At 46.7% G+C, this 23,049-nt stretch overlaps 1 protein-coding gene and 2 pseudogenes across 2 annotated transcripts in view; all 3 read left to right on the top strand.

Moving 5' to 3' along the window:
- The window catches only part of LOC144179865 (caspase-1-like), a 42,268-nt gene extending 19,225 nt beyond the window's left edge, over positions 1 to 23,043 (top strand). For both annotated transcript variants that reach the window (XM_077708298.1, XM_077708294.1), the window contains exons 6-8: positions 3,753 to 3,928; positions 12,050 to 12,173; positions 18,786 to 23,043. In XM_077708298.1, the coding sequence (XP_077564424.1) occupies positions 3,753 to 3,928; positions 12,050 to 12,173; positions 18,786 to 19,030 (545 nt within the window). In that variant the 3' untranslated portion in view covers positions 19,031 to 23,043. The remainder of the gene's footprint in view (positions 1 to 3,752; positions 3,929 to 12,049; positions 12,174 to 18,785) is intronic.
- Positions 5,692 to 7,926, top strand: LOC144179843 (uncharacterized; annotated as a pseudogene).
- On the top strand, positions 9,308 to 11,377 carry LOC144174247 (uncharacterized; annotated as a pseudogene).
- Positions 23,044 to 23,049: the final 6 nt, after the last annotated feature.

The following is a 23,049-nucleotide window of genomic DNA, read 5'->3' as shown; positions in this document are numbered from 1 at the left end:
CGACGGGAAACATTCGCTGCGCCGAGTTTGGCCAATCATGATCACAACCTTCGAATAGTAATTTGACTGGTTTTGCGGTTGTTTTTTTTCCGCCCAGGCAATTTCGTTTCGTCGGTACCGTGATAAGTCTAGTTCAGAAAGATTATAATGTATTGCAATGTTAACAGCGTGGCAATCGCCTCATCGGAAGTCCATCGCGAGCCAGGGTCAGCGTGACCCACACGCTGTGCGCGCTCTGCATTCGACGTCCTCACTTTCGTAGACGTGACTAATCGGTCAACATAACAAGCTTGGTGGCATTTAAAATACGTATATATCAGTCGGTGCCGTACCGGTGGCGTTTGCATCGCAGAACTGCAGAGCACCAGTGGCACCAGTGCCACCAGTGCTACCGCTACTCGCAACAGCCGGGGTCGGCATCTTCTGCTCTGGCAGCGGATTAGGACCTAAAATCCGTTCGCAGGTGGTGAAAACAGAACACACACACACGCACGCACACACACACTGCAACCGCAAACTTAACACTAATTGATTGTGGTTCCCTCGGTAATGCACGGGCACCGAACAGACGCACGGAGAAAACGGAGCACTTAACAGCCCGGCGCGGCGGTTTTGGCGTTCGCCTCATAGACTGCGCTAGCATTTGTTCAGAGAAAGCAAATGGTGGCACCCACCTCTAGAAAGGAAAATGGTCTATAGAATAGCGGAGCCCCAAAGGGGTTCTTTGTCAGGATTTACTTAGTAGCTTCATGCAAGGCGAACAAGAACAATAACTTCACCCTTTATTGTTGATTTTGGCTTCAAGAGCGAAAAGAAGCCATGTGGCTAGCTAAGTCAAGTAGGAGAGGGACATTGGTAGCTGTTAGCTGACTTTCCTCTAGTATATTATCAGTATCGGGGGTGGATCAGCTGTGCCATTGAGCGCCAAGCATGTTTACGTGCACCATCCCGCGCCGAACCACCCTTATTGCGCCAAACTGACGGGCGAAGACAAAGCTATGTTCTGCTTCGCACGCACATAAGCCGCTGTTCGATAGAGAAAAAATGCAAGCAAATGCCTTGTTTTATAGAATGCCACCATGAGTTCGCCTAACACTCTCGTGACCTTGGAAGAATTTCTTCGGTTGTTTTTTGGGTTGTCCAAGAAATACGTTTTCCTGCCACAGAAAATGACTGATGCTTAAGTGTAAGGTATGAAATGATAGAGGAAGGGTAGGGGCTCTCCAACAGTATTAATTTCAAACAGATTTATTACGCGTATTATCAAAAAATTATCAGCACAAAAAGTGAAATAAAAATTATGAAAATATCAGTGCTACCTTGCACAGGGTAAACAAGGCTCTTGTAGGATAATACTGCAAATATGAGCTCTGTAAGTACAAAAGTTATTTACATACAATAAAAAAACCTAAGCGCTAGTGCCTATCATGCCACCGTGCGAAGCAGTTTCTCGACGTCATGAAACAAAGGTTGGCTCCACTGTGCAGCTGGCGGCAAGTGGTCCCACCCGAACAAAGTCGACACCCTGCAGATATGAGCTGCTACCTTTAGAACAGGCCAGATATGTTTACATCAGCGCATGACAGCGATAGAATGACCCGAGGAGAAAGCGAAACTTGCTGGTGGATACCTGGTGACGTTCCCGGGGCGGCTTGATGCAATTTCGACGTCTGTACTGGAGTATAACGAATCAAAGTCATTGATGTGTTTGTGCTGCTACCATCATCCAGAGATTACAGCTCAGATTCATCAGAATCCATCAAAATTCGCCATTTCCGTGGAGCTTTGGCAAGCGGCATCGACGCCGCAACCGAAACCACGTGCACCCGACAGCGAAAGATCTTTGAAAGTCCCCCCCACGGCGGAAAAAAGAAACTTTAAAGTGAAACTGGGGAACTACTTTCTCTTTTACCCTTTGGATGGCATTAGCTGTCCATAAGCGCGCCAAAATTTGAGCTGGTATTCATGGATAACATAATATCAATGGGAATAGGCGCGGTCACTGTCATCTACTGGACACGAAGCGAGGCCTGTTATCTGATACCCTTCGACTCTGCAGGTGAGGTTTACCCTTTGAACGGGGATAACATGGCTCACTCGCTGGCGCTGAATGTAGATAACTCCGCATAATATAAATTTCCAGATATGGTACAAAAGCTGCATTCCTGGTTCGGAGTAGGTTGTAGTGCATGGTAAAATGCTTTACATGGTAGATAAATAGATTAAACCATTGGCAGCGGGTTGGCTCAGTCCACTGTGCCAGCTCCCTGCCAAACGGCCTTTCTGGCTGCTCCAAACCTGCTCCTAAAGGCCACACGCCGACAGTGCACCATGGATAAGCTTGCCCTCACCACCAGCAAGTAGCTGGCACTTTTTGGTGCTGGCCGCAAGTGCTCAAAGTTTGGTGCCTAAGTTGCTCTGAACAGCATATCTTCGATACGCTTTAGCGGGGTATTTTTTGTTTTAACGTAATTCATAACTCTTTGCGTCCAAATTAATTGCAGCTAGTGTTTATTTGTGTTTTGGAACTTTGAAAGTGTTTGTAGTTTCTAAATAGTGCTACTCTACTTCGGGCTGATTTGAATGTTGCACATTCGCTTTGACATCGGAAAATTTTGAATATTTGCACCACCCTGCCTTGAAGCCGTGCCTGTGTTGGCTGGTGTGGCTTTATTCTGGGGAGGTTGCCGTGCGTAGGTTTGCAGCCAGGTCTATTTGCTAGCAGTGCACATGGGCGAGAAAAAAAGGGGGGGGTGGGGGAAGAGAAGTGCCTGTGGTTTGAGATTTCATGGCAGTTTAAAGATCCCCTGGTGGTGGGCATTTTCCCGAGCCTCCCACTATGGTGCACCTCATATGCCACGTGTAGCTTCAGTGTGCTTAACCCATGCTGCCCCTACATCAGATGCAGGGCAGATGGCCTTGTACCTTTTGTTGCCATAAGCGCTCAGCATGTGCGACAACCCTAAATCCACCCGGGGGTGCACGTTTTTGCTGCTACTGTAGCTGGGCACCCAATATTGTCTGCATCTTTGGTGCTAGAAATTGCCTTGTTTTTGGTCGACTGGATGGCACAAGCACGGGAAAACAATTGTAAGGATTTTTTTCTTTTTCACCTCTTGTAAATAAACGAGAGCAGCTTCATTCCCCTACCGTAAAGTGCAAAGAGCAACGCTTGTTTCCATTCTGGGCAGATTTTAAAAAAATGTTTTGTGCAGCTAGAAAAGGTCTGGCAGTAGGCGTCTTTTCACTCAGTCCAGGACAGGTGCATTTGCATCAAGCTCAGCACTGGGAAGCAATGAGTTTTACCAAATTCGTCCCTGCATCGGTAAAAAAGAGAGAAGGATTTGCCTAAATGTAACGTACACAAATTGTAAATTGCTCATGAAGACAATGTTGGTGTGTTTGGTTGCCTTGTGGGCCGATGTTGGTGTGTTTGGTTGCCTTGTGGGCCGATGCCGTAGCTGCAAGATGTGGTCACAGGTGGGACACGTGGAAAGGCCCTGGTGGCTTTCACACTTGGGGGTTGCATAGTGAAGGCTTCTTGCGCTGTGCCTTTCCCTGGGGCTGTGCCCGTCCCTTTGTCCCAACATGCTGAGTGCAAAGGGGAGGGAATTGTAGGGACTTCTGAGTACGGCTGATGCCCCGTCCCTGTGGAGATGGTGGGGAAAGTGGAACATTGCCCCTTGCAGTTGCAGTTCAGGTATCTGGCCCTCTGTGCATAATGGCGGTGTCCTTCCCCACCCCCTGCACAGTGGGCAGCCAGGACTACACGCACGACGACTGCTTTGTGTGCTGCATCCTGACGCACGGGGACCGGGACGTGCTGTACGCGACGGACGGCAAGTTCCCCGTGGACAGCGTCATGGAGCCCTTCCGTGGGGACGTCTGCCCAACCCTGCTGGGCAAGCCCAAGCTCTTCTTCATTCAGGTCAGCAGCCACGGGGGTGGGGGGCCCCACTCGGCGCACCTGGGCTCTCAGCTGGGATGGAGGACCAGCACCAACTAAAGTACCCGTCGAGCTATTTCGTTCTAGGACTGGAATAAATAGTAGTAAATAATTTCTTCGCACGCAAGCGCAATAATCTTAGGTATGGGTTCCGCAAAGGGTATTTCATGCCAAATGTGAACATGTAAAGAAGAGTACAGACTAAAATTAGAGTGTGTAATAACAAAGGTGTATCACGCTTGGTCCAGCTGGCTTCCCTCTCCATTTGTTACTGTGTCAAGGTGTTCTGGCTAAGGATGGTTTTTTTTATCTTGGTGTGCACGAGCACGAAGCTAGACAAGTCCATTGTTTTTCTTGTGTCTTGCATAGAAAAAAAAATTGAACATTGCAGGTTTAAAAAGAGACTTGATAAGACAATTGGGGACTCTGGGACTGCACGGGTATGCAACAGGGCTTTATTATCTGCGGTGTTGACTGCCAGTATGTGAAAAGGGACGCAGAGGGTGGAGTTGTCGCAACGCCAAGGAGATGAGAGGGGCTGCTTGAGCACTGTCCTCGTGCCCTTTCGCTGCACATCACTGGTGCCATGCGGGAAAGCCTGTCGCCGCTAGTGGATTAAGCCAGTGCATGTTTGTGGTGGTCGATCGCAGACTTCCAAAAACAAGCTATACATAACCTGGTGCCCAACTAGTTCAAACTTGTTGTAAAGAGTATACTTTTCAATTGTTTTTGGCTTGGCATTTCCTGTTTTCAACAAGGCATAATTTTCATTTATATTGGTTCATTGGAACAACTGTCTTATTGTACAGTTCGCGGAGCCAGTCCTTAAACAGCTTGTTCAGGACAACGTCCAACGGCTGAAGGGTGGAGTTCATACCTCCCGAAATCACTACGAGGTCGGAGAAACGTTTTTTCCTCCCGCACATATCACTGCAAGTTGATCAGCTTCTCTTAATACGCGTCCAGCAGTTTCTGCCAAATCCCTTCCCCTGCAGGAAATGGTGGACCCACGACCTCAAACCCTTTAACTCCTCCCTAGAGAGACTGTCTTGGCAAGCGAGCACGACCGCTTTGTAGCGGATGGCCTCCGGCATAGCCGGCAGCGATTGTGAGCGAAGTTCCCGAATGAAGTAGCGAGCATAGTCCGTCACCATTGCCCTTTGTGTCGGAGTGCTCTCTCGCTCTATCAGGCCTTTATTTGCTTTTCTCTAGTTTTTCCTCTTTTACACGTCTTGTGTGTGTGTGCGTGCGCGCGTACGTTTCTGTACGTGTCTGCTCCAAGGTGAGTGGTGGAAGTCGATAGCAGTTCACCGCTGCGTTTAAGTTGAAGGCGATTGAGTTCACCGAGCAGAATGGGAATATGGCGGCGCAACGCCAGTTTGCCGTCTAGGAGAAAAGAGTGCGGTACTGGCGGAGCCAGAAAGCTAAGCTGTGTGCGTGCAACCCCCAGAACAGATCGTTCCGTGGGTGTCAAGCGGTGCACCCACACAACCCAGACAACAATTTACATTCGGCCAATGGGCGCTATATAAGATGAGGAGTGACTTTAGTGCCAATTTTTTTGGAAAAAAACGACTTATATATCGGTTTAAATGGTACATATAAATCTTTTGGGTTGTGTGGGTGCACTGCTTGACACTCACGGAACTATCTGTTCCGGGGGTTGCATGCACACAGCTTAGCTTTCTGGCTCCGCCAAAGCTAAGCTGTCTCCGAAACGCCAAACTGCAGGGTTCGCACAGACCCTTGAATATCCTTGAATTTGATAACATTAATTCAAGGGCCCTTGAAACTCCTTAAATATAAATGAGCTCCTTGTAATCCTTGAAAATTTAGTGGACTTTGTTTCAATAAAGCAAATGAACGACGTATTTCCGTAAGTCGCACTGATTTCAAAAACGCGTTTACTGAGGCATGATCGCGAAAACAAGTAGCTTTGACAGAAGAGCAATAGCAGCAAGTTTCGGTTTCGAAACCGGCAGTGCCTGCGTCGTCTGGCAACAAATGCGAGCCAGAAATCCAATCCAATCCAACGCAAGTTATATCAACGGTCGGTCGGTACTCGGTCCGTGCGTCGGTCTCGCGCGTCATTTCTCAGCGAAAGTTCGCGTTTGTGCTTTGTGCAATGCCTGCAACTTTACTTTGACAAGATGCCAGGCGGAAAGTGCAAGTTTCAGTCTGCGTGGCTGGAGCACAGCGAATATCGTAACTGGGTGAGGCCGGAGACAAGCGACCCTTATCGAGCGAAGTGCGCAGTATGTCAGAGGTCGGTCGACATTGCAACAATGGGGGAGTCGGCGTTGAAGAGCCATCAGAAAAGTGCCAAGCACCGATCCAAAGTTGCGGCAGGTGAGGGCTGCTCTTCCGTAATGAGTTTTTTGCAAGCGGCAAACGTCACAGAAACGACTTCTCTGCGGGAAAACACGGAAACATCCTCTCGAGCTGCGACCCTTGACGAAGACTGCAGAAGGCATGACTCCGTGATTGAAGCCGAAATTTTGTGGACGATGAAAGTTGTGTCTTCACACTACTCATACAGCTCCAGTGGATCAGTTTCCGAGCTGTTCCGAAAGATGTTTCCGGATAGCGATATCGCGAGAAGCTTCACTTGTTCGGAAAAAAAATGCGCGTACGTCGCGTGCCATGGTCTGCGCCCATTCTTCGCTTCTCAAGTCTTGGACATGATGGAGAAATCTGACCATTTTGTTGTCCTTTTTGATGAAACGTTGAACGAATACCTGCAAAAGAAACAACTTGATGTTCACGTGAGACTGTGGAACAATTCTGAGGTGACAGCAAGGTATGTGACGTCGGCATTCATGGGCCACAGCACAGCGGACGACCTCATGAAGAATTTGACGGAAGCACTGGCGTCCTTTCCGATGAGCAAAATTGTTCAGCTTTCCATGGATGGCCCCAATGTCAACTGGAGTCTTTTCCACAAGTTCCAGCAGCACATGAAAAATGACTTTCAAGTTCAGTGTTTGTATATTGGATCGTGTGGACTTCACACAGTGCATAATGCCTACAAAGCTGGAATGCATGCAACGGGCTGGCCAGTTGACACATATTTGTCCAGCTTATTCTCACTCTTTCATGATGCACCGGCCAGGCGTGAAGATTTTATTCGAGAGACAGGGAGCAGCTTGTTTCCACTTCCTTTTGTATCTCACCGTTGGATCGAGAACGTGCCCGTACTGGAAAGAGCCCTGGCCACATGGGAGCACCTGAAGCAATACACTGAAGCAGTGAGTGACCGCAGGCTGCCTGTGCCAAAATGCAGAGCATATGAAAATGTCAGTGCTTTTCTAAATGACCAGCTTGCACTTGCAAAACTGAACTTTTCCCTAAATGTTGCCATGGTTGTGCAGCCTTTCCTGACTGTTTTTCAGAGTGATTCTCCCAAGACGTTTTTGCTGGCCAAAGAACTTGAAAGTGTTCTGAGGAGCCTTCTGTCAAGGTTCGTAAAGTGCTCTGTAATGACAGAAGCCACCAGCATCACGAAGCTGCTGCGAATTGATGTTGAAGATGCTGCCGTTTACACAGAACTTGAAAAAGTGGATGTTGGACGTGCAGCTGAGAAGATTTTGAAAAGCAGTAAAGCGAGCGCCAAGTGTATTCTTGAGTTTAGGTACGAGTGCTGGAAGTTCCTCGTGAACATGATCCTGAAAGTCATGGAGAGAAGTCCTCTGAGGTACCCTGTCGTTCGTGGGTTGTCATGTTTCGACCCCACAGAGATGTCCAAGACAGACACGTGCCTTGAAAAGCTAAAAATTGTGCTTAAAGGTGTTGTGCCACCAAATTTTAACTCTGTAAAAAGCCTGCTGTAAGCTTCCTCTGCATGCAACGACCCTCAACACGAAGTGCTGGGTACAGCAAGCGCTTAATATATATTTTAATTCGCTTCTAAAAATTACCTAAATGCTCTTCTGGAAATCGGGACCCATCGCTAGCGCCACTAACCATGACGTCAGTGAATTGCCAGCCTAACAAAGTTTGTGACGTCAAACAACATTAGCGACTCGAGCGACGTAAACGTGAACTCCAGTTACCACAGTTTGTTTGGTCACTTGGTCGTATCAGACACACTATGCCAACACGACGGCGACGACGACGCGACGCCGACGAGTCGCCTCGCCAAACCATCGGCCAACTGCCGAATTGCCAGACCGCGTTGTCACACTACGCCGACGGCGACACAAACACGTCGGCCGATGGAAAGTCGCCGTAGTGTGACTGACTCGCCGACCGAAGACGCCAACGAAACCGGCGTCTGACTGGTCTCCCGACGCGTCGTCGGGAATCAACCGAGAAGCAAAAACTGCGCCCCGACAACATTCGTGCCGCAATGAACGCGGCTCTATTTTGTTAGTTTCTGGAGTGTAATACACTCAGTAAGTTCCATGAAGCCCATACAACTCAACACTAGCGCTAATGCGATCCGTATTTTGGCGTTCGACGCTTCGGTCGTGCTCTTCGGCGACGCCGCTACCGCCGCTACCCCGGAATGCGTGTGCGATCGGCTCGCCTGTAGAAAATATAAGGTCAGTTTCGTGCAGAAGAAGAGTTACGTAGGGTAATTTGGGTAATAAGAGATCAGTATCGGCAAAGGTTTTTAACGTAAAACATAAAACCAAAGTACGGCAAGCACTATCCCTTCAGTGCAAAATCGCAGTCGCAGCCGGGCAAACTTATTTTTGTGAGCGCTTTCACAAAAGAGCAGAGTTGATGGCGATAAGCTGTTGCGGGGGCTTCGCGGAACCTTGCTGCGCAAGCGCTATTTAAGAAATTTGACTTTACAAGTCAGGAATTCTGTAAACTAGCTAGTAAACACCGACGTACGACTCTAAGGATGGGCCTCCATCTAGTACACCGGCCATAGCGAGGTTTGAAACCGTTTGCTCGGTGGCTCAGTGGTCTCGCGCGTTGCGCTTTCGCGGTCAACGTTGGTGGTTCGAATTGCGACGAAGGCTTTTTTGCGTTTTTTTTTTTTAAGCATTTTGATGGTTTGCATATCCATGGTTTTCATTTGTCTGCATCCGAGGATGCAGACAAAGAATCTGTGTCGGAGCTGTCGCGGCTTGACGTGACGAGTCGACGTGTTTACTTCCGTGGTGAAGCACGTATGTGGGGGAGCAGACGCCGCAGGAAAGTCGCAACGTACCGCAGCGCCGCATGGTAGACGCACGTGGTAGAGCGCCTCGCAACACTGTGACGTCACTGCTTGAATCGGCGCCCAGAAACCGAAACTGAATCCTGTTCACATGAATCGTGCGATAATAATATTTTTACTCAGAATATGTGCATGTAAAAAGCATGTATCATGCTTTTTAACGAAATATACAGTGTTTGCCACAAAGAATGCACAAGCAACAAATTTGGTGGCACAACACCTTTAACTGCCTAATCGACAACAAGCTTCTCTCTGAGCACAAACGAGACATTGTGTGCACACAGTACATTCAGTTTTGCCTAGAAAAACGGCATGAACTACAAAACTATGAGAACGATCATGAACGTCTTGACAGTTTTTTTTGTGCGGCTGCTGAAGCACGATGCTTCTTTCTCGCAGTTATGGGCTGTGCTGAAACTTCTCCTCCTGAGCCATGGGCAGGCCTCAGTGGAAAGAGGCTTCAGCGTCAACAAGCAGGTTGCGGTCGAGAATTTGGCAGAGCTGTCATATATTTCTCAACGAGTTATCTGCGAGGCTGTGAAAATCCATGGCGGCCTGCTGAACGTTCCAATTTCAAAAGAGTTGAAGGCGTCAGTGCGCCAAGCCCGGCATAGGTATGCTGCATACCTAGACGAGCAAAAGAAACAAGCACTGTCACGGCAGGCAACTTCAAAGAGAAAAGAGCTCAAGCAAGAGCTCGATAAGATGGAAGAAAGGAAGTCAAAGCTTCAAAAAACTCTCAAGTGCCTGCTGGAATCCGCGGACCGTTTTTCGGAAGAAGCTGAAGCGAAAAACGACCTCACCTACTTAGTCAAGGCAAACACAGGGTTCGCACAGGTCCTTAAAAACCTTGAAAACCCTTGAATTTAGTAGTGTCAATTTCAAGGTTCTGGAAAGTCCTGGAATTTTTAAATTGTCCTTGAATACCCTTGATTTTTCCGGAGAGAATCAATGGCCCTGCCTTTTCACAAGAATTTAAAGTGTTTGTCATGGATTTTAGGTGTTAACCAATGTAAAGAAACATTGTAACAATCAAGTTTCAGTGTATTGCGTGAAATTACAAGTTTGGTGGATTTTCATTATTACAAGGCAACATTGGGAGCAGGCACTTGTCAATCCAATCCATATCATGATACAATCCAGTGAAAGCCAGCTTCTGTTCTCTATCTTGCATCTTCCATCTAGTCTGTGCCTCATATGCTCCATCTATGTTTGCTTTTACGTGCAAATGGTGGACGTGCACATAGTTCATCCTGCCTTGAAGCAACACTTGCTCCAGCTGATGCTCTTGCTGACAAAACAGGAGATGCAGGCAACATGAACCAAGTTTTGAAATCAAACAGCCTCAGAAAAACCAAAGAAAAAAGAAAAACCTCTAAATACCAGCCATGAATTAAAAAAAATAAAGCTGGGGGAGCATTTAAGAACCCGTTAGCACCTATCTAAATGTGCACTAATGTGCTTAGGTATTGTGCAATTAAAAACTTTTGCATTGTGTTGGAAAGGTTATAAATAATCCCAGATAAAACATTAGACGGGAACCTTGAAAATGTGTTTTCTGGTCCTTGAAAGTCCTTGAAAACCCTTGAATTTTTGCTTTTGAAGCCTGTACGAACCCTGAAACAGCTTCCGTCGAACTGCTAAAGAAAAGGAGCTGGAGATAGCTTCTGTGGAAAAGAAATCCGTGCAAAAACTGCGCTGCTTTCATAAGTCTTGTAAGCAAATAAAATTTTGCTAACACTCCTTGAATTTTGCCCATTTTCATCCTTGAAATCCTTGAAAAGTCCTTGAATTTTCAGTCAAATATTCTGTACGAACCCTGAAACTGGCATTGCACCGCCATATTCCCATTCTGCTCGGTAAACTCAATCGCCTTCAGCTTAAACGCAGCGGTGAACTGCCGTCGACTTCCGCCACTCATCTCAGAGCAGACACATACAGAAACGTACGCGCGCACACACACAAGACGAGTAAAAGAGTAAAAACTAGAGAAAAGCAAATAAAGGCCTGATAGAGCGAGAGAGCACTCCGACACAAAGGGCAATGGCGACGGACTGTGCTCGCTACGCTGAAGCGCAAACGCTTGCACCTTGTTGCCAGACAATTTACATTCGGCCAGTGGCCGCTATATATTACGAGGACTGACTTTTGTGCGGATTTTTTTTTGGAAAAAAACGACCTATATACCGGTTTATACGGGACATATAAATCTTTTGGGTTGTGTGGTTTTCTGAAACTTCGGAATTTATAGGCGAATGATATGATATGCGCTAAGTCCTTCAAGTTCAGTTGGAGGTTTGGTAACTGCGAATATTTTGTGTGTATGGAATTTCGTAAATATAAGCAGAGATGCCTTGTTGCGCCAACTCAGATCAAGAATACCCAAATGAAGCAAGAAAAAGGCTTCACTATGAAACCACCCCAAATATATCCTTAACACCCTTCTATGCTCTGCATTTATCTATCTTTCAGCGCTTACGACCACTGCCTCCATGTGTACAAACTTTCGGCACACTAAACGTCCCGAGGCGATCTGAATTAATCCATACCCTACCACTATAGCATGCCTCATAGCCTGGTTGTTGCTTCAAACCCCAATTTTGGATGGCCACTGTCTAAACGCCCAATTTTCTTTGGTGCGGTGGCAGGCCTTCCTGCTACTTTGGTAACCCTCAGAATGGGTCTTCACATTTCCGTGCATCTGTGCATGGATGGACACTTGCTGCATGACATGAAAAATCATTGTTGCCAGCACTGAGACTGAACTGACATACGAAGCATTGCAAAGGGGGCAACTTCAGTGTGCATTTGAATTGCCTTGAACTAAGTGGTCGTAAAGCTCTTTCACAGGAGGCACCTCAGGTTGTTGCCAATTGAGGGGGCACTTGAAATGCACCGGTGTGCTGCAGTGTCGTTCTCGTTCCTTGCAGGCCTGTCGGGGAGACCGGCTCGATGCGGGCACTGCGGCAGTCCTGGACTCTACGGACGCACCTTCCCAGATCTACCGCATCCCGACACACGCCGACTTCCTGGCTGCCTACTCGACAGTGCCGGGTGAGCAGCACCAAACGAAATTCGAAGGGTCGCTTTTGTGCATCGGAATTTGTCAAATGATATTGTTGGGTTTGCAGCTGCGCTACTTCGTGCCGCACATCTTTGGGGAGCTCAGCTTTGAAGGTAACACTGGAACTGCACCCATGCAGATGCAAGCATCACAGTGGTTGTGCAGGGCAGTGGTCAGGTGTACTGTGTGCCGATTTGCTAAAGATGTCTGGCTGTGGTCTCTGCCTGGGATAACAGGGCGCGTGCCTGGCTGTTCGCAAGGCCTCAGTGCTCAGAATCAGAAAACAAGACACCAAAACTGGAGAATAACGCAAATGGGCGAACACATGAGAGGAAGGAAGACGCAAACACGGCATGAAAGCTGTGCAAAAGGCATGGTTTTATGGGAATCCAAAATGTGAACTCCATGATAACACGCTAGAGGAAGGAAGAAGTAGACATGAAATGAAAGATACCCCAAAAAACACAATTGTATGGAAACACAAAGTGCAAACTCGTGATGACAAGACAGCGCTCACAGCAATGTCACAAGTCGGTCTGGTTCCCCCTACACGATTGCGCATTGGGAAGTCCAGTTCCTTCGTAAGCAGTGAAATTGATGCTGTGGTGACGCATGTTGTACCCAGTCTCACAGTAGCCAACTCGTCAACAATTTCACGTGCGGGTTGGTTGCCATTCCTGCATACTACCGAGCTCTTATGAAAAGGGTAAGAATTGCCAGGGAGATGGTTTCCGTCCATTGTGTGCAATCTGCCGCTGTCCGTGCGAAGTCCAACCAGTTTAACCTTTAGTTGCACAGCTGTCCTTCATAAAATTATTTCGCATCAGCTGTTTTACTGACCAGAACATCATCATCATCAAAAATGCGCAAGCAGCCTTGGAGACGAACGATTTCGGGTAAACCTACCCTGTCATGAATTCTGTGGGCCACGACTTATTTTTTTATATCTGGTTAGTAGTTTCTCCTAATTACATTCTTGCTTTATTTGCTCAGCTTAGCGTGCATCTCTATGCACTCAATTGAATGTGTTAGGTCTTTTCTAAGTGTTGGAGTCTTGTTCTAAGTCTTGTTGATTTGATAGGATAGGCTTCAACAACCTCTTGTGTCAGCTTGTCCTTGTGGACGAACAAAACGTCGCATTCATCAAAACACAGCGTGCAGCCCCATGCTCGGCAGGGCACTGATAAGTGGGAGGGGATGTGTCCTTTGTTAAATTATTCAAGTGTTCCCGTAGGCGCATGTTCACACACCTACCCGACTGCCCAATGTACATTTTTCCACAGTCAAGGGGCAAGTGGTATACAGCGGCCGTACAACAGGGCACAAATCTCTCACCGTGGTTGATTGCATCCTCTTTTTGATTTCCCCAGCTTAAGATCTATCTTCCTTTGTACAGCTGGGCACACACAACTACTCCTGAGGGGGGCTGAGAGTGTGACATTCACCCGATATCTCCCTGCTACATCCTTTATACCACGTGATAAGTGGTGCACACATAGGGAATGACTTACCGTACTTACCCGATTCTAACGCGCACCTGATTTTGCAGGCAAAAAACCGAAAACTTGCACTTCTAATTGCAATACGCATGGTACTTTGGGAGCAAGAAAAACAAATGCGAGAGAAACGGGCGATTTATTTCCCGAAGTAATCTCACTCAAATCACTCCTCGTCCTCGGTTCTGTCAAGCGCATTCGCGATGCCACACTTCTGAAACAACATTCAACCATGGTCGATGGGTTCGTGGCCCACGCCTCGCACGCCCATCCCGCGAGCTTCTCCAGAGGCGCACGCTTCAGCCGACCACTTGGTTTGAACACGTGAGAGCTGTTTGTAAGCCATGGAAGCGGCGCACCTTCGTTGCCACTGCTGCCATTGCTGTTATCAAGTGCGCAAGTGGAACAATTTGACGATTTGTGTAAATGCCGATAGAAAAGCCCAGGCTTCCTGCATCCAAAAAATCGTTGCTAAAAGCTTTGGCGCCATCTTGAGATGGCGATTGGCGGGACGAAATTTCCCCTGTTTCGGCAGTTTCGGTTTCGTATCCGATTCTAACACGCATGCGATTTTTCGGCTCATTTTTCTGGAAAAAAGTTCGCGTTAGAATCGGATAAGTACGGTATTCCCCCCTCCTTTTTATCTTGTTTTTGCTTATGGCCCGGTTTGCGTTTGACAAATTTCATTAGCCTTTTCGCAAGTTTTGTCATGTTTTTTTAGTGCAGAAAAAGCATGCAGAAGGTCATAATAAATATGGCTATGCATACAGTACTGTGCAAGGGTCACACAATTATCTGGCCGAGTGTTGCACCAATACCGAAAGGAACTTGTTGGCTTTTGGGGTCACCACATGATGTCGGCTGTGCTCTCATGATATTGTTTCTCGCTTCCCTTTTGTTCTTCGACGTTCAAACATGACACTAGAAAAACTTCCAGTTAAGTTTTTAGAAACTTGCGAAGGTGTAAGGGGGGGACGTGGCTTTCAAAATCAACTTTTTTGTTTCTTTGTGGATTTTGATGAAAATTGGCACAGCAACTGAAAATGATTTTGTCATAACGCCATAAAAATTTCAAGGTAATATTTTGATAACTTTTTTATTTACTAAATTTTCTTTCTGTTCCGCTTGTACCGAACTTGAGCCACTTATAAAACATAATAGAAAACTTGTTCGGAGTGCTTTGCATTCCCAAATGAATGAATGAGGTTGTGACAGTTTTAGAATTTTTTTTTTTTAAACACAATGTTTTTTAGTTTTCATTTTTTTAGAGGTTAATGTTCAACAGGCATGTCGACTGTGAACGACTATTTGAATAAAAAAAATCACAAAAAACAAATCTGGAAAACCAAGAGAGTCACGACCTGAACTGTTCATCAAGGAATGTAATGCAAGAAACGGAATCAAAATAGACCCAGCGGTCATGAAGAAATCCCTGGAACGAGCGACACAGGTGGCAAAAAAAACTGTTTTGAGAAAACGGCTTCCGAAGTTGCAACACAGGTTTCACTTATCAAAAGTCTTCATGGTTGTAGCGTTTCATGTCCTTTTGAACATGGGGCTTCTGGAAGGCCTTGCCTTGAAATTGGAGTGCCTTTTACAGCCTTTCTCTTTCCCCAAAACATCATTTTCAGCTCCTTTGTGAAGAGTACATAGCCCAGTTAGCAGACCAAACGGAGGGGGAGATGGCTTTCAATGGGCTTTCAATGCAAAGTAGGTTAGCTCGTTGGCTGTATCGCACTGAACAACCTCCCTTTGCAGTGTTGTCCCCATGGCAACAAGTGAAGCATTTTTTTTTTTACTTAAATTTGAAAATTTCTGGCTTCTTTTATGTTTTACGTACTACTTTGCCTGGCGCAGCAACTTAGTACTCATACGTGCAGGTGTTCATTGCCAAAAGTTTGCATACCACAAGGATACAAATGAGCTACTTTGAAGCTTGGTATAATATTGTGCATAACTCCAACTTGATGGAACAATTTTTTTCCACTAATTTTGACGTTCAAGGCATCCCATATTTCTCGCAGCACAGTCACTATGCCCTAATGGATCAGCAAAATACCCTCTCCTATGCAAGGTAATCAAGGCATTACTATAAATTCCGCATGGTAATGCAGACCTCGAATGAGGCTTCAGTGAGAACCGCCACATGCTACTCGAAAGGGCTCGCTTGACGATTCCTAATGCTAATGGCATGCAGCAGGTTCTTTCACATGCACAACGGTTTGGCGGAGACCCAAGCAAGTTTGTGGTCACTCCTACTATTATCAAGGCTGTCCAGGGCTCTTTCAGAAGGTACAGAGAGCGTAATGCTGCAGAAGAGTCGGTAGCTAAGCGAAGGTGTACTGGCTCAACTAAATCACCTGAAAAGGATGATGCTGAACAGGCTGTACATGCTGAAGTGGAAACAGCAAAAAAATGATCTGCAATGCTGAGCTTCTGATTGGCTGGGGAGTAAAGTCCAAGGACTTTGGTGACATTGAAAGTGGGCATTCACTTCCAGCAGAAGGCAAAAAGCAGGCTTGCTTCAGCATTGGCAAAACTCGCCTGTGCCAAGAAAAGGTGTGCAACCTAGTTACCTGAGGCAGCAAATTTCATTTTGTAGGTTACTTTGCAGCATTTCTCTATCAGTGATTTCTACACTGGTGGAGTTTTTTTAAGGTTCTCAAATAAGAGGGCCTGTGTAGGTTATTTTTCATTCCGGGAATTTTTTGTTGCCATGCATAATTTGCAGTTTGTGCTCTTTCTTTGTCATTTGTCCAATATGCTGTTGTTTGCTTACATTGAATAAACGGTTTTATTCTTTGTGCAAATGGTCATCACTTGCAGTCATACTATAGGATACGTGTACGTCTGCTCCAAAAGCATGCCGACCTGCTACAGAACACAATTTTAGTTGCTCCAGAAGCTGCTCCAAAGTGGCTTGGGCCAATCACATCATTGGTAATGGAAGGTCTGTGTAAAAGATGTAATTATTTATTGGTCAACAACACAAAAATAAAATGCGCTCAAATCTATACACAAAACACAAATAGGCAATTTTGCTGAGCCTAATAATTATTAGGAATTCTAAGATGTACGAAAGGTTTCTATGTTCCTAAGCTATGATTCAATATATACATCAACACTACACCAAGTTCTGGATTTTTGTGGGCCCACCAAACTGATGGCTGTGCCACTTCGCGAAGCCACTTGAGAGTCAGTCGGTCTCTCTAAAATATGCATCCAAGCATGCTTGTTTGTGTTTTCACACAAAATCCTTTTCACTGCAGCGGTAAAAAACAAGAAAAAAATTTAGTGCTCTTGAGAAGCAGCGCGCGTCATTTCACGGCGCTAATTTTACACGAGCACCAGGCTGTCTTGAAGGTGATAATGCGATACGACGTGGTGCATTTGTCAAAATATCCCCGCCGCACGTTGTCCAGAACCTACACATGAAAGGAATGCAGTGCGAAGTCAAAAACAAACCTTCCGTGGCAGCACCTGCCGACGTCTGAGGCTCTTGAATGGGAGAGTCTTCTTTAGAACTAAAATCTGAAGAATCCGCATTGTTGCTGGAGTCATCACTGCTGCTGGAGTAAAAAAAAAAAAAAAACAGCAGCAACAGTGGCAGAAGATCCTGAAACTGCTGTCCGCCTTTGCAGAGCGCAGTTAAATAGGACGCCATTTTCGCACGATTAGCTGCTACCTTGGGTTCAAATTTCACTCACGACACCGTCTACCCACGCGAAATGTAAGCAAACAGCAATGAAACTGAAAAAGGGGTTTTCAATGAACATGCCAGATGGCATCAGTTGTCTGAATAGCGCCGTTTTTAGTTTTTGCGGTAGGTTTGAATCTTCATTTACCTGTGAACGATGGCCTGTGGCGTGGTCGCCAAACAGTTAAATGTTCCTTGTAAGCTCCATTCATTAAGTTATAATGACTAATTAATTCATCGTTGTTTGTCAGTGCCCACCAATGGCCTTAAATGCGTTTCACTGACCTTGTATATTAGGCCTGGCTTGTGCTGTACGTGGCTAGCTTTCAATATATTTTTCGGTTGGTGTAAAACAAAAATTCACTAGTAGAACTCCGGAGGCTGTGCCGGTCTTGAAGCGTGAGGCATTGAATAGTGCACGGTGTTCTGTAGCATGTGCTTTAACTCAGCAGTAGTGAAATGTGGCCGTCAATGCCGCTGCGCCGCAGATCAAGCAAGGGAGCAATATAATGCAGGCAAGCAAGCGAACAGAGGCGGATCGAGTACAAGGCGGCAGGAACGACCAGTGGTGCAACGCTTGGGAGACGGATGATAGTCATTTGAAAATGCAAGGCAGGGGTGGATCGTGAAGCAAATCATGTCAAGTGGCAAGAAGATAAAGCCCTTCGAGTATGCAGGGTGGAAGCAAAGTGGAGTAGGCGTTCAATTGGACATTAATAATTTTGCATTTAGAACCCTTAAGAATTGCTTGGGTGCCCTCGGGGATAGTTGTGATGGCACTATCCCAGTGGTTGTAGTCGGATTTCAATGTGGATGTGACGGGACCCAGAAGGGTGTCGTTTACGAGTTTTTTTCTTGGAGACATTTGGTTTGCGATGCCATCCGATATGGCACAACTTACCGCCCAGTAACATAGGTGCATTGATTTGACATTAACCAATAGTGCGCCTGCAGTTTTGTGGGGTGCTTACTGATCCATGAAAACATTCATGATAACAGTTGGATGTTCACTAATGTGGGGTTCACACACCAGTGGACTGGTGAGGGCCTGTTGCCCAAGTCCTTGCTGTAATGCACAAAGTTTGTGTGCTCTCTGGGACGTAAATTATTAAAAAATACCCACTCTAAGCTTTGGGGTCTTTGGAAATGTTTGCGCAAGGAGAGAGGCTCAAATGCAGCTTGTGGCAGCAGTATTTCTGGGGAGGATGGAATTCTGGTGACGGCACAAGTGCACGAGGTTGTGTAAATGAACCCCCAGCCTCCCAGTACACCCCGCTTCCTCGAGGCCCAGTTGTAGAAGCCTTGGTGCATTAGACCACTGAAAGGAAAGCTTGCTTGTTCACTCTGAGCTGCACAGCTTCCATTCCCTGTGGCACCGTCCCTCATGGATCCCTGCTCGTCCCTTGCAGGCTTCTACTCGTGGCGCAACACGACGCAGGGCTCGTGGTTTGTGCAGGGCCTGTGCTCGGTGCTGCAGGAGCGGGCCCGCACCACCGACCTGCTCGCCATGCTGACGGTGGTGTGTCGCCGGGTGGCACTGTACTTCGAGTCGTGCGTGCCCGGCGACCCCAGCATGGACCGCAAGAAGCAGGTGCCCTCCATCACCTCCACCCTCACCCGGCTAGTGTACTTTGGCCGACAGCAACGCCATTAGGTGGCCCCTTCCCCCGTCTCTCTGCGGCCGCCCCTTCGGGTTTGCCTGCTCTGTCTCGACCTGGCGCTGGCAGCGCGGTGGCCGGAGCACTGCGTGGAACGTGCCTGCCTCGGGCCTCGCTGACCCCCCTTGACGAGATGCCAAAGCGTGATGTGGGCGTGCGGGCTTTCTATGCCAGTGAGGAACTAGTCCCACGTTGGGCAACTTTGCCAGTGTTGATTTGGATGCTGTGCACGCGATCATACAGGGACCAGCTGAGGTGTGGGAGCAAGTGGCAGCCGTAGCTTTTGCATTACTGTGGTTACATGCCGAGTCCGTCTGGTGAAAAGAGTGTAGCTGCAGTGTGTACATTGTGCCTCGAGCTGAGGCCTGCATCCGTGTTGCAGCAATTTGGGCTTTGTATGGCCGTCGCAGTGTCTCCGCGTTACCCCAACGATAGCTGAGGCAGTCAACGAAACAAAACTGAGATTGGAGCGAAACTTGTATCTGGTTTGGTACGGCCAGCAAATTGCCAGCCACAGTAGCGATGCTCTGCCGGTAAACGGAGCTTCAGGCTGCTGCAGTGAATGAACTAGTCAAGTCAGTGCAGGCAAAGTGAAGGGGGATGCCTTGTGGGAGAGCGTGCCTTTGCGGGCACCAAGTGTCTGCTGTGTTTGAATTCCCCGTGTAGGGTGTCTTGGAACCAAAGCTGTGTTGTCCGGAGTGCTTTGGCAGTGAAAAGTAGTTTTTCGAAAAGGAATGTTTATGTTCAGCGGTTGATGAACTTTCTGGGAGATCTTAAGGTCTAGTAAAAGGATAAGGAAAGCCATGGTGTTACATAAAATCTGTGAAGAAATGCACAAAAAACTAGAGCACCTAAGTCTCTTTCTAGGTGTAGTACATGGTAAGGATGTCTCTAGTGGTCAAAGAGACTTGGAAATTTGTTTCATCATATGGCAGTCTCATCTGATGAGGGAGTTCAGTTGCACGACTCGGGGGAGTGCGGTCAGTCAAAGTGATGAAGAAGAGCGCAAATGGGGCACTCAGTGAAGCAGTGAGCATCTGGGCCAGTGGAGAAGATCAGAAGTTCACGACTCGGTGTCCAGTAAACTGATTGGTGTTGATCATGCTCACAATAGAGCCCAGAGTGCTCTTAATGGTATGTAGCTAACAGACAGGGCATTGACGTTTGTGTGATGTTTGTTTGGTTGTTTATTTGAGGAGGTGGAGGAGGCATGCCCTGGAGGGAACTTAAGGGTAGAAAAAGAACTCTGAAATTATCATCGGAACAAACTGACGGTCCAGCAGGCTAGAAATTTTGCCTCAATAGTGGAAAACGTCGCAAGAAGGAGTTGTGGCTACTGTGTTTGTATAGAGCAAGTGTCATTGTCTGTGCCAAGAACCTTTCTTCCATATATGGAACACACACAGCTACATTTCCAGCAAGCAGTGTGCTTTGGCCTTTGGTTGGTGCGCTTTGAACAATGTGTCAGGAAGCAGGTCATGGTTGATGTTGTGACGCTGTTAGGGTTTGCTTCATTTCCCGCATCTGTGTGCCGTATTGACATATGCAAGTCAAGTTTGCTTTTGCCAAAGTTGTAGACAAGTCTCTTTTGTTTGCTGTGTCGTCTACCAGTGCTTGAATTGTGGCTCGTTGGGTTTGGTGCCATTTCTACAAGTGCTGGCTGTGGGAGGGATTTTGTTGTTCGATGCTCTTTTGTTTTGTGTCATCTCACTTTGTATCATCGAGTATTCAAGAGAAGTTCCTCACTAGAAACGTGATAAGTTCCTCACTAGACATTTTGCACTCTGTTGTACATGTTTTGTTTTGTCCGAGCTACTTTTATTGCGGGTGTTGCTTGCTGTGAACCTATTCAACGTTTAGGCGAAAACTTCTTTGGACAAGATGTACTGCATAGCATGGGAAGTCTGGGCTTTTTTAGCAACATGCAAGTTTAAGTGTGACTTTTTTTTTTTTTCCAGGGTCGAAGGGGGGGGGGGGGGGTGCAAAAGCAACGTGAAAGTGTCCTCAAACAAGTTACCCACACTCATGTAGGAAGAGCAGGGGTGAGACAGCTGCGCATATTGCGCACTTTTGATACAAATCTGCTTTCCTGCGCCAGGCTGCTTCAAAAGCTTGAAAATTGCAAAAATTGCGCCAAACTGCTCCAAAACAGTCTGAGAGCCAATGATTTTGACGCTCGCGCCAGTTTCAGTGGGGTAAAATGCTTACTGACAGCGTAATTTTCCAGCACCCCCAAGTTGATCCTGTTTGTAAAGGTTTAATTGATTGATCATTCAATAAAAAACCCACATAAAATTGTCCCCAAGATAGTTTTTTTCGAAGGTCACCATGTCGGGTTGCACATGTTATACATATTCTGCGAGTTTTTTTTTTTAAGTTTTCCCATGGAAAACAATTGCAAAGTCCTGTAGAAAACATACGTATGTGTACTCAGGCGACAAACTACTGGTGAAAATTGATGAACAGACGCCAATTTTCGGAGCGCCGTATCTCCGGAACGACATTACTGGGCCGCCGCCATCTTGGTGTGGTGAATATTGGAAAACATGGCTGTCGGGCGAAGCAGTTGCTCGTGGTTCGCTGATTTCTACTGTGGTTTTGGTTATGGGGGTGGCTGGGTTTTCATTTAGTCGTTTGATCTGTTGAGGGAAGTTGCGTGACTCGAAGAACGGAAGTTCATCAAAAACAACGTGGGTGCCGGGAATTCGCCGTGTTTCGGCCTCGAGTGAGAGGCGCGGTGCGTGCTTGAAGTGAAATTTCGGACTCATTGTGTTGTTATAATAAAACGCTGAGTTATTGCTGCCTTTGACAGCGAGCTTGCCAGCGGCGGAAATGGGACGATCGACACTGCAGAAGTGGCGGCGCAGGCTACATCGCCGCAAAATGTTCAAGCAGTGGCCGATAGCGGGACGGGCTATTATTGCACGCTAATAATAATGGTTTATCTAACTGAAGTGAAATTTAATGCCAAGAGGGAGGTGGCTAAACATACCAACGTTATTCAAGTTGCGATCGTAGTGAATGCGCACCTTGCGGATTGAAATGGGAGGTCTAGTGGGGTGCGAAGATTGTCACCTCGCTTTGCGCAACTTTTGCCATGCCTCTACAATTGTGTGTAAAGCCGAGTCTGGGATTCAAAAATAATAATTTCAGCATTCACATGATAATGAAAATGCCTTACGATTGCTTCGTTTTTCGATTCAATGTTTTCAACGGCACTCCATGCTATCTATGCATATAGAGCCTAAGAATTTATAAATGGCTTGTAAAAAGGTAGTGCAATTCGTGCCTTGTGATACTCTAGTAGAAAAAAAACTTCATTGAAAGGCTGTTTCAGTGTTATGTACGTTCAAAATCCATTAAAAAAGTGCACTCCCCCCCCCCCCTTTCCCCCGAGTTGCCAAAAATTTGATTTTAGGCTCCTAAGGTGACATAATAAATGTCATCATCCTGCTCCAAATCACAATTCTTCTGCTCCAAAATCTAGATTTCGCTGCTCCAAAAACTGCTCCCAAATCAGATTCAGCTGTCTCACCCCTGGAAGAGTTTCAGAATTCAGGTTGGAACAGTGCGAAAATAATTGGTGCAATGAGCATTGAATAAAATTCGTGCGCGCCTACTCTGATTTGGGGTGCCACGGTCTGACCCCCATTCTTAGCATCTGTGGCCATACAAGTTTAAATACTGCAGTGTTTATTGGGCTCAGCCCTTCCCCCTGGCTTGTAGCGGGCAAATTCTTGAAGGTGTTGATCAGGCACGGAATCATGGGTTTCACACCGGAGTTTCATATGTGTTGACATGTGTATTTGTGCATGTAGGCATATAATATGCACAGAAAGTATATCGTCCGAACAACATTGACATGGTCGAAACAGCCACATGGGTGGATAGCACTGTTTACCATATGTGCTACTGTTTTGTTTCGTGGCCTGCGCTTGTACTCTTCACTACAACTGCCGCAGGGTGGCAGGACAAGTGGGACAGATGCTGCCAGATAGTGATGTGATACTTACAG

This window comes from Haemaphysalis longicornis, unplaced genomic scaffold (genome assembly GCF_048455015.1).
Source record: "Haemaphysalis longicornis isolate Haplotype H1 unplaced genomic scaffold, Haemaphysalis longicornis Haplotype H1 scaffold_1, whole genome shotgun sequence".
Lineage (NCBI taxonomy): Eukaryota > Metazoa > Arthropoda > Arachnida > Ixodida > Ixodidae > Haemaphysalis > Haemaphysalis longicornis.
This window is presented reverse-complemented; position numbering and strand designations above follow the sequence as displayed.